This window comes from Apostichopus japonicus, chromosome 1 (genome assembly GCF_037975245.1).
Source record: "Apostichopus japonicus isolate 1M-3 chromosome 1, ASM3797524v1, whole genome shotgun sequence".
Classification (NCBI taxonomy): Eukaryota; Metazoa; Echinodermata; class Holothuroidea; order Aspidochirotida; family Stichopodidae; genus Apostichopus; species Apostichopus japonicus.
Window position 1 is genome coordinate 3,880,238 of NC_092561.1, and position 18,179 is coordinate 3,898,416.

General features: G+C 36.8%; 3 protein-coding genes across 9 annotated transcripts in view; 1 reads left to right on the forward strand and 2 right to left on the reverse strand.

Annotated features, from left to right (window-relative positions):
• Positions 1 to 18,179, reverse strand: part of LOC139955669 (uncharacterized) — a 61,878-nt gene that overhangs the window by 36,585 nt on the left and 7,114 nt on the right. For 2 of the 3 annotated variants that reach the window (XM_071955179.1, XM_071955165.1), the window contains exons 2-3: positions 14,739 to 16,941; positions 14,024 to 14,244 (exon numbers count right to left, since the gene is read on the reverse strand). In XM_071955179.1, coding sequence (XP_071811280.1) covers positions 14,233 to 14,244; positions 14,739 to 16,922 — 2,196 coding nt within the window. In that variant the 5' untranslated portion in view covers positions 16,923 to 16,941 and the 3' untranslated portion in view covers positions 14,024 to 14,232. Of the gene's footprint in view, positions 1 to 14,023; positions 14,245 to 14,738; positions 16,942 to 18,179 lie in introns of those variants that run through there. The other variant, XM_071955170.1, reaches the window with a different exon arrangement.
• Positions 1 to 18,179, reverse strand: part of LOC139984903 (uncharacterized) — a 33,388-nt gene that overhangs the window by 1,326 nt on the left and 13,883 nt on the right. Inside the window, exons 1-2 of one of the 4 annotated variants that reach the window (XM_071999143.1) lie at positions 9,711 to 9,751; positions 215 to 2,411 (exon numbers count right to left, since the gene is read on the reverse strand). In XM_071999143.1, the coding sequence (XP_071855244.1) occupies positions 215 to 2,411; positions 9,711 to 9,736 (2,223 nt within the window). In that variant the 5' untranslated portion in view covers positions 9,737 to 9,751. Of the gene's footprint in view, positions 1 to 214; positions 2,412 to 6,144; positions 6,355 to 9,710; positions 9,752 to 18,179 lie in introns of those variants that run through there. The other 3 variants (XM_071999287.1, XM_071999217.1, XM_071999068.1) reach the window with 3 other exon arrangements.
• On the forward strand, positions 6,680 to 13,885 carry LOC139957868 (uncharacterized). 2 transcript variants are annotated; one of them, XM_071955307.1, is made up of 6 exons: positions 6,680 to 7,092; positions 8,058 to 8,213; positions 8,944 to 9,058; positions 9,817 to 9,893; positions 10,636 to 10,772; positions 11,283 to 13,885. In XM_071955307.1, exons 1-6 carry the CDS (start codon positions 6,932 to 6,934, stop codon positions 11,450 to 11,452), a joined length of 816 nt encoding a protein of 271 aa, XP_071811408.1. In that variant the 5' UTR covers positions 6,680 to 6,931; the 3' UTR covers positions 11,453 to 13,885. The 2 variants fall into 2 exon arrangements, with proteins under 2 accessions (XP_071811408.1, XP_071811409.1); XM_071955308.1 differs by lacking the exon at positions 8,058 to 8,213 and having other exon boundaries at positions 6,686 to 7,092.

Below are 18,179 nucleotides of genomic sequence, written 5' to 3' on the forward strand. Positions count from 1 at the left end.
AACTTGAGCTAATTTCAAGCAAAAACTATCTTTAAAGTTTTAATTGTTATATACTACTTGGTAATACATAAAGTCAATACAGGAAGATGATATCCTTGGTGGTATTATCACAGTTAAATGTACCCTTTATTTGTCGTTACATCAGAGTATCCCGATAACAACATTTATGACACTACTAATAATATTAAAGTAAGGAACTCTGAGATATACTCACCAGACCATAACTAAACATCTTTCCCGACGGTTTGGTAGCTACAAGTAGCTTCTCTCCCTCCTCTGTCATCAATGTTGCCATACACCATGCTGTATCTTCTGTCCTTTTGGTTGTCAACAACTGCTGACCATCTTGACTGTACTGTGTGATGATATGTGTTCCATCACCATACCACAAGATGTATACCAAACCTGCCCTGTCTGCACATATACTCCGAGGATACCAAGTCTTTCCGTCAATATCTGGTTTCGGAAGCTTGTATAGTAACTCTGCCTCTGGTTTAGATGTATCAATGGTTACAGCGTATGCACGTCTCTCTACATCGCATATCAGCAAAACGCCTTCATGATAAAGGATATCTATTGACCATTTTATAACCTCTGGCAGCTTCAGAGCTCGAATGAAATTCAATTCTTCATCAAATATGAATAGCCATCCAATTGATGTACCTACAATTATGTGGCCACGTATAGGATCAGTAGTTATACAACTCGCAAACTTCTTATCCAATGTTTTGATGTCATCAAAGAGGTACGTGATGGTATTTTGGGTAAAGGACCCATCATGAATATCATAAACACCAACCTGACTGGACTCACAAACCGAAGCTATCTTATCACGTGATAAAGCAGCACAGTGACGATTGGGATAAAGAGAGCTCCCTTTGACTTTATCTATCTTGTCATGACGAATCTGACGTCCTTGTCTGTTTATGACAGTGATAAATGAATGGTCACGCGATAAACACCCAGAGACGACGATGTAACCAGTTCCGGTACTTGTTATACTATTTACAACCAACCTAAAAGCTATGGTCACATCAAGATCAACAACAGATTCTACATTATCCGATATATTTACTCTATCACTACACAACACTGGTAAATCTTCAATTGTTATATCAGATAATGATTCCATTTCTGGAAAATCTTTCATAAGATCCTCAACTAGGGGTTCGCTCGCAGCTCTTATATCAGGAATACACTGTGCGTCTGTCCAGTGGTTATGTGATTCAAGGACACTCGAAGCTATAGTAGACATATTTTCAAACTTGTTGACCCATTGATTACAAAGATCTGATAAGTTTTGTGTTTCTCTAAGCTTGCGTTGCTGTTGTTCTTCTATTGTTTTATTTCTCTCATTCATTACTGCATCAAGTTTGTTCATTGCTTCGTCAATCTTTAATTCTCTGTTTTCCATTCCATTTCGTTTGATGTCCTCTTTCTCTTTTGATTCCCTAAGTTTTATTTTAATCATCCTGTCGTAATCTTCTCCTATTTTTCTAATTTTCTCTTCCATTTCTGTTTCTAATTCTTTCAATTCTTTTCGACTCCTTTCTTCAAGAACTGCTTTGAATCTGTTGAATTCTCTCTTTTCTTTCTCCTTCTTATTCTTTAACTTCCTGGTCTGATCTTCGTACTGCGTTTTCCATTTTGCTTTTGTATCTGCAACGATTGATGTAAGTTCTGCATTTACCTTGTTTATCTTATAAGTTAAGCTGGGTACATTTTCTTTCAGTTTTTCAAGTTCATCTAATCTCTTCTGCAACTTCTCTCTTTCTTCTTTCGACACATTCGCAACGTCTTGTAGGTCATGACCTTTGTGTTTTCCGTACGAACATGTTATACAAACAGGGAGATTTCCACAAGTACAACAACATAAGTGAGCCATGTGTTCCGGGTGAGTATGACACCTAGGAGCTTCCACCAATGATGCAAGTTTTTCTTGTGTGAGACTTTTTCTCTCAAGATCATTCAGACCTAATACGTGTTTCTGATGTTTGGCAAATACCTTCTTGGTCAAATGAAATTGATAACACTGGACACAAAGAAATTCTTTACACATAAAACAGTACGCTGTAACCTTTAACTTCTCTTCACAGCCAATACATTCTCTCTCTTCTTTGTTTTCAAATGTTTTCTGTAGCTGAATAAACTGCAGCATACTTTTCATATGGAAGTCAGTCTTGAATCCATCGATTCTATTGTTTGGTATTTTACAGACATCCTTACAAAGAGGACATTCAAATGTCCCAGCCTGTCCTAGTAATGGTTCCAGACATTGTTTACAAAATCTATGCAGACATGGTAATAGTTTCGGCTCTTTAAACAGATCCAAACAAATTGAACATTCAAAGAATTTATCTTCGATGTCTTTCCAATGCGATGGGCAGGCCATTTTTGTCTTGAAATTATATCTGTAAAGAAAATTATGATTAATGTTAATTAATATCATAATTTGGATTAACAAATTGAGAGCATAAAAAATTAAGTAAAAAGACCTTCAATAATCTATGACTGGTATTTCTTGCCCTATAAACACAGAAGTCGAGAAATATTGGTGCAACTCGATCACTGACATAATGGAACTGTTCAGATACTTGTGGTTGATGAGATATATGTGTTTACAAGCTGTTTTTGACTATTTCCCATTACGCCCCACAAACTCATGAATATGAAAAAGGTCAAAGTTGTTGCAAAGAGCATATATACTTACTATGTTGTTACATCACCATACCAAGTATGAACTAAATCAGACATAGGGTTGAAGAGATATTGCCATTATATGAATTGCACGTTAACCCCGCCCACTCATCAATATGCATAAAATGGGAAGCACAAACAATAGAGCACTTAACACAACATGGGGCATCTACCTACTGCACCAAGCATGACATTGACTCAAATTGTGCTCCTGGTCATCACAAACACAGCCCCCCCCCCCCCCGGAACACACACACACACTCACGCACCATCACGATTGCAAAGGTTACCAAGCCTACAGCATCATAACCACAAAGAGTCACATGAGCATCATAACAAATTGGAGGAATGGAGGGGCAAATTCAACCCCCCCCCCCAATTGATTAAGGTATGGCGTTAAACTTTGTGTCGATGGGCTAGAAGAGAATGACAGATTTTAAGTAGGGGAGGGGGAGACTGCACGTGGGTCATTGAAGTAAACCCTACAGTATGTCGGGATGAAGGAGTCCACACACAGGGTTTTATGGACTTTAAGCGTCAACTGGTGCATTCTTAAGTATAAATTTAGGTCTTTTCACGCAGGGGCATCAATCATGGGGGGGGGGGGGGCAGGGTACACATTCCTCTTTCTGGAAGGTGAAATAAATAATATCAAATGTCCCCCACCCAGGTTTAGTGGCCTACTGTACTCCTGAAGGCACAAGCCCAATGTCAGCCTCATAATGACTCGTGTATCTCATAACGAGAGCTCTGAAAACATTGTGCTATGAGATTATTAATTATTAATGTTTCATTGTCATTTGCTCAACCCCCAATGAAAATAGAACTTCCACTGGGTTGAAGATATAAGAATGACATATTTCATTTATAGCGTTAATTAACTGAGCAACCGAGCCCATACGTCTGTGAGGCTATATGCTGAGCAAGGGAGATAATTTGAATGCCTGCACTGAGCATTCGCTAATCTCCTTTCTACAGGTAGGTTATTATTTTTTTTTTTTTTTCATGTACAAGCAATATAATGTTTGTTTGCATCATTTTGGTTAGAAATGCCACTCATGAAACTTTTTTGAGTGTTCTTGAGATAATTATACATACTTTACAGGAATTTTGACACAGATACATGGTGCTAAGCCTGTGTGCTAAGCTGTTAGCCATGTTGTTGTTATAACAATGTTAATCATTATACATCAAGTTCCAGCTTAATAGCTGCCCTCCCAGCCCCCCCCCCCCCTGAGATTTTCACTTCCTGAATGAAAGCATAGGCCTAAGATACTGTGAATGCTTAGGCAGTAAGCACTATTGCAGTTAGTTTTAGCAAAATGATATATCCTTTCTTCTGACTTTAATTAGTCAGTATAGTGTACAACCTCAAGGTCATAGATTGTAGGAATGATGTACCAAACAATAAAACACAGGGTTTATTAATGTTAGCTCCTACTGTATATCAGTAGTCAGTACCCCAATGTTTTAACTATGATTATTGCGGCACAGTCCCCTACATGGCCCACCCACTGAGTTCTATTACCCACCCCCTTCCCCCTAGTAAGTCCCTTCTTGGCATGTTGAACAAATAATGATAACAACTAATTTACACCTAAATTCCCCATAAGTACTGTGGCTAATTCCCCACTTCATACAGGCTACAGTTATCATAATAATGCCCTGGTGTGCTTTTATATCTTCATTTACCTGTCTGAACAGTCAATAAGGCAGAGCTTCTTTTTCCCTACAATGTGAATTCATCTAATACAATTTTTCTATTTGACCTTTTTTTTTTGTGAGTGTAAAATTCCCAAACATGAGATCTCAAAATATGAAATGTTCAGATGCAACTTACAAGTGCCATTTCCGGCAATCCAGGAGGCATTGTTTGGCAAACAGTTTCTTGCTACCCTACACACCAATTGGTGGTGGTACTCTGCTAAGATATTATCATGATGGTCTTTTAAAGGAAATTGCCCACCCACTAAAAATTACTTACAATTTAGGCCCTGGTATATATGCACATTTGGACGATACCTAATGTTTCTCGATGCTTCTCCCCCCCCCCCCCCTTTATCTACCCAGGCTAGGCCCCTGAAGCAACTTTATTTGATAGTGTTTATGTTTCTGATAAAGTGAATATACATGTGCCCAGTGATGTACCCAACAGTGCTTCTTAAATGTACTTATGATACCATTTATATGTTTGCATGTTGTAGATATCTGTATAACAAGGTGAATTTATTATTGTGTGCAAAGTTAACGAATGATTCCATTTTGGTTAAAGTTTCAGTTTTATTAATCATGATAAAGGCTCTAAGTTACACCCGGATGTTAAATTGATATGACTTTCTTAATGTATGATCACTTGTCAGATGTGAATTTTGTAAAAATATAGGACATAACATATCAATTCAATTTAAAGATCAAACAGATTTCTAGATACATTTGAGTTCAGGGATTCACCCTAGGGCCCCTAGACCCCACCCGATACAGGTTTTGTGCCAGCGCACTCACTCCTTCAGTTGTATCCATGTTTAGTCATTTATGTCCCCACTCCCCCACTCCCCCACTTTTCAATTAGGATTGACTCCCTTGTGTACAAGTAGCAATAAACCCATTTTTGGGCAGCCAATAAAAATTCCACTAACTGATTTGTGTATAGTGACTTGAATCTTTACAGGAGGGCCAGTAAGCCCTTCATATGAATGAGGTTTTATATAAAACAGGGGTGCTGCTGTGGGGTCATGTATGGCCGGGAGGGGGTGGCCTGATGGTCCTAGGAAGAAATATGAAGAAGTCAGTCTGAGACTATAATTAAGGCTTTTATTAGTAGCTCCATTCAGACTGTTGTGCTAATAAATAATAATGAATTCAGCATTTCCCTGGTTGATGAAGGTAGAGGATATGAACCTTTATGAGAGGTGAAAAGGCGAGTAAGGATTTTAAAATGGAGTGGACAATGCCCTGGAGTCACTGAAGCTGTGTCCTTCATGAGAAATAAGCAAAGATCAAATAATATGGTGTTTATTATTATGGAAATAGTGTTGCCCCATGTACTTCCTAACTATTACATTAAGTTTTTAAGTACTGTACCTATCATAGATTATAAATTATTACTGTACTTGATTCAAAGTACTGTTTTAAGAAAAGTCACTTAGGAAAGAACCTGGGCATGAAAACCAAACAACCAAACGACTACTGTACTCTCAACCCCAGTCCCCTTGCATCGAGAGTGTGATCATCGTCACGTGTGTATCACGATTGACCTCGCAAGGGAACAGATACCAAACATGATCTTGGCCAAAAGGCCGAGAAGTGACTAACTACTGTAGTATAATTATATAATTTTTTGCATCACTCAATACTTCGGGGTTAAAATGGCCGAGAGCTATACAATATAATACACTGTGTAATGTACTTTCATTCATTACATATGGCGGAACAGAAATAGTTACTAACCTTGTGCTTTTAGCTTTTAGTCGATGGAGTATTCAATTTAAGTTCTTTTTGTAGTTCAAGTTGAAATATCAAACTTACTTGAATCCTACTTATCCAGTTGTTGTTGCTTTTCTTTGAAAACTAAATGAAAATACAACACACATGACACAAAAAACCGGTGTACGTCCAAAATCAAGCTGCCAAGTGATAAAATTGGAAATCCCCTATTACTGATTTTGGGTGTTAATGTATTGAGCAATTACCTTACACCCTCCCGTAACTTGTTTATTGCTACATATTTTAGCGCACATTTGTGCAGACCCATATTTCTACATTCCATGCGTACGTACATATACAGTATATACATGCACTCAAAAATCTATACAGGGTATTCGAGTTAGCATGGTAACAATGTTCACTTGTAATAATAATGATAATAACAATAAATCATAAATGCAATAAATGCAATAAATTTTAATTGTTTAATTATAATGTGCTTGCAATTTTCTACCACAACAATATATTTGCATGCAACAATATCTATTTCAGCATTATATGTATAGTTAAATAGCCGAGCACTAAAGGCAGATGTAAGTTTCAAGCTTGACCTAAACAGATCAATCATGGTCTGATGTTCAGTATCCAATTAATATGTGTCAAAATATGTGTCAAAATACCCGTACGTATTTATTGGAATGAATCATTAATGTGTGTTCTCTATAGACAATCATTAACGTATGACATTTTACAGGTTCTACAGTATGGTCACTTAGCTTAAGGCGGTAATTTTGAAACACAAATACAGACGATGTCTTCTTATGTTTTACAGCGAATGTTTCCTCCGTTACTTAATACATTGTCTGATGGTGAACGTAACCAGAAAAATAGTTTTTTGGTGAAAGAAACAATATTGGGATCAAAATTCCTATGTCAAGAGACCAGACTGGTGCTATATGGGCCAAATCCAAGGTTTTTAGTCTCGTTACTTTTGTGCGGTGAGCCTAGGCCTACTTCCCTTACACTAAGGCGAAGCGCCAAGTCTTTAAGCTAGGAAATAGGATTGCACAAGTTCTATGCTAGTACTAGTAGTAGTACTTACTGTAGGCTAGGCCTAGGCCCTACTTTAAGCAGTAACTAATTATATCTGAATAAAGGCTAAGGTCTACTGCCCGACTGAATTGAACTTGATCGTCATGTTATGGAAAGTTACCGATGGTAGGGCAGCATGTGTTCTCAAGTTTAGACTAATTTTAAAATGTGCCATCATTCATGACAAGGAAATCCACCATGTATGCTACAGTAATATATGTAGGCTAGGACTAACACTCACAGTAACACCTAATAAACATGTTTTTGCCGACCTACTGTACATTCAACCATGTGTGGCATTTTACAACAACTGCTCAGTTTCAACAAATGTTTGCATGTACAAATACATGTAACAATATCATGTGAGATGTGACCCATATGAGCACTGGTCAGTCACAGCTCTACAGTATGTTTGCTTGTCCTCAGTTACAGTATTCAGTGTGTTAGGGACAACATGTTTTCTCTTTAATGGACAGCAACGTTATAGCCTACAGGGGTACAGTATTGATCCAGATCATGTATTTGAGCTAGGAGATGAATAGGAACATAGTACAAAGAGCAAAGTGGCACAAGTTTCTCAAACACAGGCACAGAGGAGTTGTATACAAGTACTGTACACTTGATTGTACAGTACGTACAGTTCATTTTGAAGTTAAAACTTGTTGCGGTAACATGTGTTAAGCAAGAACCCATGTGAAAGTAGTATGACCAATAGTGACTTCTCCAGTCCTAATTTGTACGTTTTACTGATAAATCTAAAATTATCTGTATGAAACTGATGCAAGGTTGAAATTGCAATTTAAAATTCTTGGAAAGACAAAACTGGTTTCATTTTTAATTTTCAGTGATAATACAGCCCTGCTATTCCAGTGTGCTGTTTCTTTTGCCATGGAAGGCCATATAGTGTTGTTTATTACGCAGGAGAAATTGATGTCCTTACCAATTGCTGTTGAGGGATCCCAGAAACCAGACCCTAGACTTATGAAACAGATTATTATCAAGTATGAATCTTATGATTTAATCACTTACCTACATTGTGTTAAATGTTCATGGTTTTAAATGATGTCTGTGTTGAGAATTTGAAACACAGCAGGTGTACAGTATTAAAATAGCCATTCATGACTTCCACACAGTAATGTGAAATGAAGTGTCCAGCTTCAGGCCCACTTGTCAGGATCTTCCTTAGGACTGAGCCAATACCCACATCCCCACCACCTCCCCATCAGAATGCATGAATACTAGCTTAAACTGCTGGACCTTGATCTATCTCCCCTAGCAAGTTCTGTAAACTGTATGCAATTAAACTTGCCCTATTGGGCTCCAGATGTGTAAAAGTTTGATTAGAAAATGTTCAGTGCTCTTGAGAGCCAATAGAGCATTAACTTTGTAAAAGACATTTGTTGTATTTGAGAACAAATCTTTGCATAGATCTCAACACACTAAGAGATTAGAAATTTAGACTTGTACATCACCGCTGTAGCAACTTATGGATAACTGACCATGTAGAGAGTCATAAATTGTTCACTTAAAAAATGATTTTACACTAATTTACACATACATTCGTATACCCATACTTTCTGTACTTGTAACATTTCCACACAACGCAAGTATAGTTGGAGCTGAAATGGCTTTAAATTATATACCGCTTGCAAGCCTCAATATCGTCTGTAAAGGGATTATACAGTACTTTCTGTTATTTATATAAATTTGATTCTTCTCATTCCCTGATAGATACTTGTCCAACCGTTCTTCTCTCCTTTTGGAACTGACACAGATACATTCAGCTAATCCAGCACCAGATATTATCATTGTGGATAACTTGGACTTTTACATATCTAATCCTAAGGTATTTACAGAATATCAGCTTTCTGGATTCCAAATTATTTGATATATTTTTATCCAATATATTTTGTGTTGGGTCTTCTGCAGATTTGTTTGAATAGAATATCCTGAATTAGCTGACAGCAGCTCACCACAGATTACGATTCAACATGCATTATATTGTATGTAGTCTACTGTGTAGGTTTATAATCAGGTAAATTATGTATTTCATGACACCTACTGGTAAGTGCAGAGGTAGTGGATGAAACTACACACACCTCTGTGAGTGAATGTACGGGTCAAAGTTAGAAATCATTTTTCTCTGCTAGGGTTGCTTCCTCTGTTTGTGAGATATCATAGTTTAAATCTCATGTCAGGAGGCTGCCATATTGACGTTATCAGTTTGGTGTTGTAGTACGCAACATTACGATATGAAACCTGTGACTTTACCTTTACTCTCTTTAAATAGTGTCAAACATGACTTTATCTTTACTCTCCGTAAACACTTTTGAATCGTGACTTTACTTCTACTCTCCTTTAATAGTTACAATTGTGTTGACATTGCAGCCAGTCCCAATGCAGCACATGTTAAAACCTATAGGCCTATTTTTTAAGTTTCAGCATTGACAAAAACCATCTCTCTTACATAAAATAAATTTTAACTTATTACTCAGCACCTGTCCTGTTTTTCATGATATGTCATACACAAAGTCTCTTTTCTTATTCCAGTAAAATTTAAATCTCTTAACTCTTTTTTGACATCATCTTTAAATTTTTCTTCAGACTAACAGCATTTGCCAAGTGACAGCAGCACTCTGTGCCCATTTAATTGATGCAGCCACTTACCTTGCCAGCAAAAGGTAAACTGGATTTTAATGTACACAGATACAACTAGTTGTTGCACTTGCAATGCATATATTCATTGACAGGTCATCCAACGCTGTTCGTGACTCATTTTAATGCATATTCATTGACAGGTCATCTATACGCTTTCAGTGACTCATTTTAATGCATATTCATTGACAGGTCATCTATACGCTTTCAGTGACTCATTTTAATGCATATTCATTGACAGGTCATCTATACGCTGTCAGTTCACCTAGTTGGGAATTTTTTTTTCTATACTGTACTGTCACGTCCTGCTTCAGAGCACTCATATTATCAGCATGAGCAGTATGAACATCGTGTTTCTATCAGTTAAAGGTTAGGAACTGTTTGCACTGTCAATATGTGAGATTTGAAGCATAATAAGGGAGGACAGTACAGAGTGGTATTAGCACTGGAAAATTGTCCCAACTGGCTGGTCAGTGACTCATTTTAATGCATATTCATTGGCAGATCATAGAAAATACTTGACAGTGTCAGTTTTCTTCCATTTCGTAGTCAATGAAAGCTCATCTGCACTAGGAGAGATACAAGATGTTGGCAAATGTTTGTGTGTTCTCACAATGCATGCTCAGAATAGGTCATTTATGAATATACATTAGCTAGTGGAAAATGAAGAAATTCTCTCCATTCAACAAGTAGCATCAAGTTTGCAGAGGATACCAAGTTTGCATCATTCATGTCGTTGATATAATGAGTTCATTTTTATTTTTCCAGAGCCAAGACTGAGCCACTGAGTGCATCATTTGTACCTACCTGCGTACTCGCATCAATCTCTACGTCGGCCAGTGGTTCTTTCATTCCGTCAATGGACGTTTACAAGAAGTTCTTCCCTTTTACTTTTACTGTAACAGGTAGAGTGTGCTAAGTCATCATAGACATTTCTACTTTAACACACTTGATAGATTTGACCCAAGATAGCACTCTAAGCTGACAGTCACTATGAAGTACCTTATATCTGTATGATGTTCCTGTCTTAGTGGCACACCAGTGACTCCTGTGTTACTTAGCCAGCATCCAAATATTACAGAATTGCATCATAAACAGATTTGCAGGCCTACATCAGTACTTCAAAACGTGTTGACATTTGTTTATGAGATGCATAGCTAATTGCAGGGAAATATCAAAGAAATTTTACATGGTGAGCTCCTGTGTAGTGTCATTGATTGGCAACACAACTGTTCAATTCCACTCAGGTTTGGTGTTTACATAATACATGACTTGTAAGGTACAAATGTAGATAAGCTATAAATACAATGTTGCATGGTAAATCCATGTAGGGTTGTCTTGGTCAGCTAAAACTAACAGTTCTCAACATGCTATGTTTTATGACATCCAGTAAACCTTTATTCTCCTCATCACAGATCTAGAGGATGCTAACAACCTGAAGCAGCTTCAGTGCTGGATTGTAGATGAAGAATTACCACAATATGTAATCACTGTGGAGGTAACGGATACCATCAGAATTAAGGATGTTATGAAAGGATCAGAGCTGGATGCTGATTGGTCACAACCATATGATTCAGTCACATGACATCACAAAGGAGATAACACACACCTATGAGAATGATGAAGGTTATGAGAGGATCAGCGCTTTCATGATTGATTCACTACAAACATCTGGTTCAGTTATTACACAGCTCATGTGTTCAACCCATCACCATTATGGATGTTATGAATGGATGAGAGGTGGGTGCTGATTGGTCAAAATCATCTGGTTTAGTCACAATACAAGACACATAGGATCACCATGGAGATAACCTACACCCATCAGCAGTATGGATGCTATGAAAAGATCAGAGGTGGGTGCTGATTGGTCAAAAGCATCTGGTTAAGTTACATGACATAACACATATGATGCTGATTGGTCATAAGCTTGTGATGTAAGTTATGGCCTGGATTTCTCAGGCAAGTTTACTCAATTATGAGTGGATTTAGTGAATAATGGTTGAATTTTGTCAAAAGTCTAAACTCGCTAAACTGTACAGTGGTGGCAGTGCCATAGATAGCTGTGAATTTCTTAACGTATCATTCACAATTAAATTCAACAGGGGTCTATCTCATTGAATATTCAACAGTTTCCATGGTAATGAAGTCCATGCAATCACAGAAAGTTCTATAAATAATATAGCCGGAAAATTCCAGGCCTTACTGGGCTTGAAAGGTAACTATTGCAATGGTTGTATATTTATGAGGACAATCTGTAGATTAATTTTTGAATTTGAAGAGCAAAAATTTGAGCAAGTTATTCCAGAAATTCCAGCCAAATGACTTCACAGAAAGCAGGACCTCGAAAATGAGCAAAAAAGAAAAAATAGCGTATAGGATAATTTTGTTGTTCCAGTTGTTTATAGTACTCTGTAGAATGAATGATTACAAAATCTCAAAATGTATCCATAATTTCTGGAATGAATTTAATACATGACCTGATATTATTTGTATGAAGAGAAAATTCCAGAATATCAAGTAAGAATGGCAGACCCTAAGCATTCTATGATATGAGAGAAGAAAGACCTAATTATTGGACGTTATAAAGAAAAACATTTAAATATTAATGTTACATACAATTATTGTTCTTTTCCTTCATATCTCTACATTTCTGTAAATATTTTGTACTTTGCTTCAAAATGGTACTGATGGATGCCTGCCCCCCCCCACCCATCCCCAAAAGAAGAAAAATTCAGGCCTTGTGTACAGTAATTTCCAACGATTTGCTTGTGAATAATACTTATGAGCGATTTACTCAATCTTCATATTCTCGAAGACATAACATTTGAGGCCCCATTGACATAATTTGATAAAATTGGTACCCATTAAGTACCACTGGGGGTGGGGGGGGGGGAGGAGATGTTTTAGGCATTTAAAGTGAATTTCATATTAATTAGATCACACAAATAAATCAATTTCTTACAATTATTGACATGAAATAATCAGTCAAATTAAAACTTGTAAAAAAAGAACAAGGACTTCTCTGCTCTTATTTTCTAAATTGTACATATCATTTTAAAATAAATTTAGTGATTGTTATACTCTCCAAATAATGGAAGTCCGCAGCAGTTGCTTATCCCCTTTTCGGTATATCATTTCTCACATTTTATAGCCAGTTGCATTTCACGTACAAGCAATATAACACTATATGTAAATTATATTGTACATTGAGTTGGTTACCAATGCCACACATGGTAGTTTTACATCATTTTTGAGATAATTGTATATTTCACAGAAGTTATGACACCATATTAAATTTTACACACATGTATAGTGTGCTTATACATATTTTATTTATTTTATATTTATGAATATATATTTTAAATATAAATTTCAATATATAATTTATATTTAAATATATATATATATTTTCATATATATAATATATATATAATATACATATATATATTATATACATACAGTATATATTTTCATATATATAATATATATATAATATACATATTATATACATATATTTTCATATATATATATTTTGTATATTTTCATATGTATATATATTCATTTGTTTATACATCTACAGCTGAAACACAGTTAGTGGCCATTATCACAGGAGGGTGCAGGTAGCCATGACTCACCTCTATCGTCAGTCAAAGGAAATGGTTCCATCGCGGATTTAATCTATGTTGTAAATATTTAAAAACGCACCATGTGACGTCTTAACGTCTAGTTATTTTCTAGGGAAGACTGGCAGATCCCCTACTGACACAGGAGTCAGCTACAACGACCTCAGGGCCCTATCCACTCTTTTACAAGATCTTTAATTTACCTGTAGATTTTCCAAGAAGCTTGATATCCCCAAGTACAACAGGGTGGATAGTTATAGTCATTCCATCACTACCTTCATGTGGCAGTTCTTAAACATGGCATCATGTACTCATTTCATCTCGCTTTTATTAGGAAGGTCTTATGCAATTACTACAGTACTATCAATGGCAGAAGCGATACACACATTTAATATTATAGTCCAGTTCCCTACTGTACTGTTGTTCATCTCGTAAAGTAAAGGTGGCGTGTGAATGGGGAGAGGGGGGTGGGGGAGGGGTTGACGGTTTAATTGCTTTAATGTTTAATTGCTTTAACTAAGGTGGTTGCTCACTTTCCTTTAAAGGAATTCTAGTGAAATGATGTAAACTAAGAAGACCGATCTTAATCATCATGATCCGTTTCATATTAAAGTTTCTAGTTTTTTCAACAAATGTTGATAATTCCGTCCTCATCAGTTGTAACCAGCCTTTGATATTCGATTCAGTGTGTGGTGTCTATTCTGGATATTTCTTTCCTTCATGTCTGTTTTTGCGGTTGACTTTATGCTGGTGTCTGTTGGAAAGAACATTTATAAAGTTACAAGCATTGATCCAGTTTTCTCTTTTTCTCTCGTTTTGCCTGTTAAATTCCCTTTTCTGCCCTTTGTTGTTTATTTTATTGTTAATCAACTTAAGTTGGCGTTGCGATGTCTTGTCAACAACAGTACCATGATCTCGTTAGAATTCTTGAACTTTTCCTCTACGATTCCGTAAAGGAAACAGTGAACAAGTTTTGCACTTTAGTTTCATGTATATTGGGTTTGGGACATAACTTCTACAAATTCATATACTATTACTCGAGCTAAATTCAAGCAAATACTATCTTTAACGTTATAAATATTATATACTACTTGGTCATACATAAAGTCAATACAGGAAGATGTTATCCTTGGTGATATTATAACAGTTGAATGTACCCATTAATTTTTGTTATATCAGAGTATCCCGATCACAAAATTTATGATACTACTAATAATATTAAAGCACGGAACACTGAGATATACTCACCAGACCATAACAAAGTATCTTTCCTGCATATGATGTAGCTACAAGTAGCTTCTCTCCCTCCTCTGTCATCAATGTTGTCAAACACCATGCTGTATCTTCTGTCCGTTTGGTTGTCAACAACTGCTGACCATCTTGACTGTACTGTGTGATGATACAGTTTCCAAAACTACGCCAAAAGATGTATACCAAACCTGCTCTGTCTGCACATATACTGTAAGGATACCAAGTCTCTCCGTCAATATCTTGTTGTGGAAGCTTGTATAGTAACTCTGCCTTCGTTTTAGATGTATCCATGGTGACAGCGTATGCACATCTACTCTCTTCATCGCATATCAGCAGAACGCCTTCATGATAAAGGATATCTCTTGACCATTTTATAACCTCTGGCAGCTTCAGAGCTCGAATGAACTTCAATTCTTCATCAAATATGAATAGCGATCCAATAGATGTACCTACAATGATGTGGCCACGTGTAGGATCAGTAGTTATACAAGTCGCAAACGTCACTGTCATCGTTTTGATATCATCAAGGAGGGACGTGATATTATTTTGAGTAAAGGACCCATCGTGAATATTATAAACACCAACCTGATTGGATTCACACACCGAAGCTATCTTATCACGTGATAAAGCAGCACAGTGACGATTGGGATAAAGAGAGCTCCCTTTGACTACATCTATCTTGTCATGACGAATCTGATGTCCTTGTCTGTCTATGACAGTGATAAATGATTGGTCACCTGATAATGTCCCAGAGACGGTGATGTAACCAGATCCGGTACTTGTTATACTGGTTAAAAAAAAATCATTAGCTTTGGTCACATCAACATCAACAACAGATTCTACATTATCCGATATATGTACTCTATCAATACACAACATTGGTAAATCATCCATTGTTATATCAGATAAAGATTCCATTTCTGGAAAATCTTTCATTATATCCTCAACTAGAGGTTCACTCGCAGCTCTTATATCAGGAATACACTGTGCATCAGTCCAGTGGTTATGTGATTCAAGGACACTCGAAGCTATAGTAGACAAATTTTCAAACTTATTGACCCATTGATTCCAAAGATCTGATAAGTTTTGTGTTTCTCTAAGCTTGCGTTGCTGTTGTTCTTCTATTGTTTTATTTCTCTCATTCATTACTGCATCAAGTTTGTTCATTGCTTCGTCAATCTTTAATACTCTGTTTTCTATTTCATTTCGTCTGGTATCCTCATTCTCTTTAAATTTCCTAATTTTTATTTTAATCATCCTGTCGTAATCTTCTCTTACTTTTCTAATTTTCTCTTCCATTTCTGTTTCTAATTCTTTCAATTCTTTTCGACTACTTTCATCAAGAACTGTTTCGAATCTGTTGAATTCTCCCTGTTCTTTCTCTTTCTTATTCTTTAACTTCCTGGTCTGATCTTCGTACTGAGTTTTCCATTTCTTTTTTGTATCTGCAACGATTGATGTAAGTTCTGCACTTACTTTGTCTATCTTATTAGTTAAGCTGGGTACATTTTCTTTCCGTTTTACAAGTTCTTCCAATTCCTTCTGCAACTTCTCTCTTTCTTCTTTCGACACATTCCCAACGTCTTGTAGGTCATGACCTTTGTGTTTTCCATATGTACATGTTATACAAACAGGGAGGTTTCCGCAAGTACAACAACACAACTGAGCCATGTGTTCTGGGTGAGTATGGCACCTAGGAGCTTCCTTCAATGATGCAAGTTTTTCTAGTGTAAGGCTCTTTCCCTCAACATCTTTCAGAGCTAATACATTTTCCCGATGATCAGCAATCATCTTGTTGGTCAAGTGAAATCGATAGCACTTTTCACAAAGAAAATCTTTGCACTTAAAACAGTATGCTGTAACCTTTAACTTCTCTTCACAGCCAACACATTCCCTCTCTTCTTCATTTTCAAATGTTTTCTGTAGCTGGATAAACTGCAGCATACTTTTCATATGGAAGTCAGTCTTGAATCCATCTATTCTATTGTTTGGTATTTTACAGACATCTTTACAAAGAGGACATTCAAATGTCCCAACCTGTCTTTCTAGTAAAGATTCCAGACATTGTTTACAGAATCTATGCAGACACGGTAATTGTTTCGGTTCTTTAAACAGATCCAAACAAATTGAACATTCAAAGAATTTATCTTCGATGTCTTTCCAAGGAGATGGACAGGCCATTTTTGTCTCGAAATTATATCTGTAAAGAAAATTATGATTAATGTTAATTAATATCATAATTTGAATTAACAAATTGAGAGCATAACAATTAAGTAGAAAGACCTTCAATAAACTGAATTTGATAACTTTCCTTTGTAACCTACAGTATGACTGGTATTTCTTACCCTGTAAACACAGAGGTCGAGAAATATTGGTGCAACCCGATCACTGACATAATGGAACTGTTCAGATACTTGTGGTTGATGAGATATATGTGTTTACAAGCAGTTTTTTACTATTCCCATTACGCCCCACCAACTCATGAATATGAAAAAGGTCAAAGTTGTTGCAAAGAGCATATACACAGTACTTACTATGTTGTTACATCACCATACCAAGTATGAACTAAATCAGACATAGGGTTGAAAAGATATTGCCTATGAATTGTACGTTAACCCCGCCCACTCATCAATATGCATGAAATGGGAAGCATGAACAATAGAGCGCATTTACACAACATGGGGCATCTACCTACGGCACCAAGCATGACATTGACTCAACTTATGCTTCTTGATACAGCAAACAAAGCCCCCCCCCCCTCCCAACACACACGCCATCACGATTGAAAAGGTTACCAAGCCTACAGCATCATATAACCACAAAGAGTCACTCAGTGGCATGAGCAGTGGAGGAAGCTGGGAAGGGGCAAATTCAACTTTTCCCCAATTGATTAAGGTATGGCATTTAAACTTTGTGAATGGGCCAGAGGAGAATGAGCAATTTTAAATGGGGGAGGGGGGGGGGGGCTGAACTTGGGTCATTATAGTAATACCTATGTCGCAATGTACAGTAGGAGTCCATACGCAGAATTTTATGTTTTTTTAGCATCAACTGGTGCATTCTTTAGGTCTGTACATCAGGGGCGCAATCATGTGGGGAGGGGTGGGGGGGGGCAGGGGGACACATTTCCCTTTCTGAGGGTAAAAGAAAATAATATGGAGTGTCCCCCACCCAGGTTAAGTGGCTGACTTGTGTAGGCACTAGCCTTATATCAGGCTCATTATGACATGTGCATCTCATAACGGGAGCTCAAACATTGTGCTGTGAGTTTATCATTGTTTCATTCTCATTTGCTCAACCCCCAATGAAAATTGAATTTTTCAACTGGGTTCAAAATATCAGAAATACAGATTTCATTAATATCTTAAATTAACTGAGTAACCTGGCCCATACACCGGTGAGGCAATGTGCTGAGCCAGGAAATAAAGAAAGCCTGAC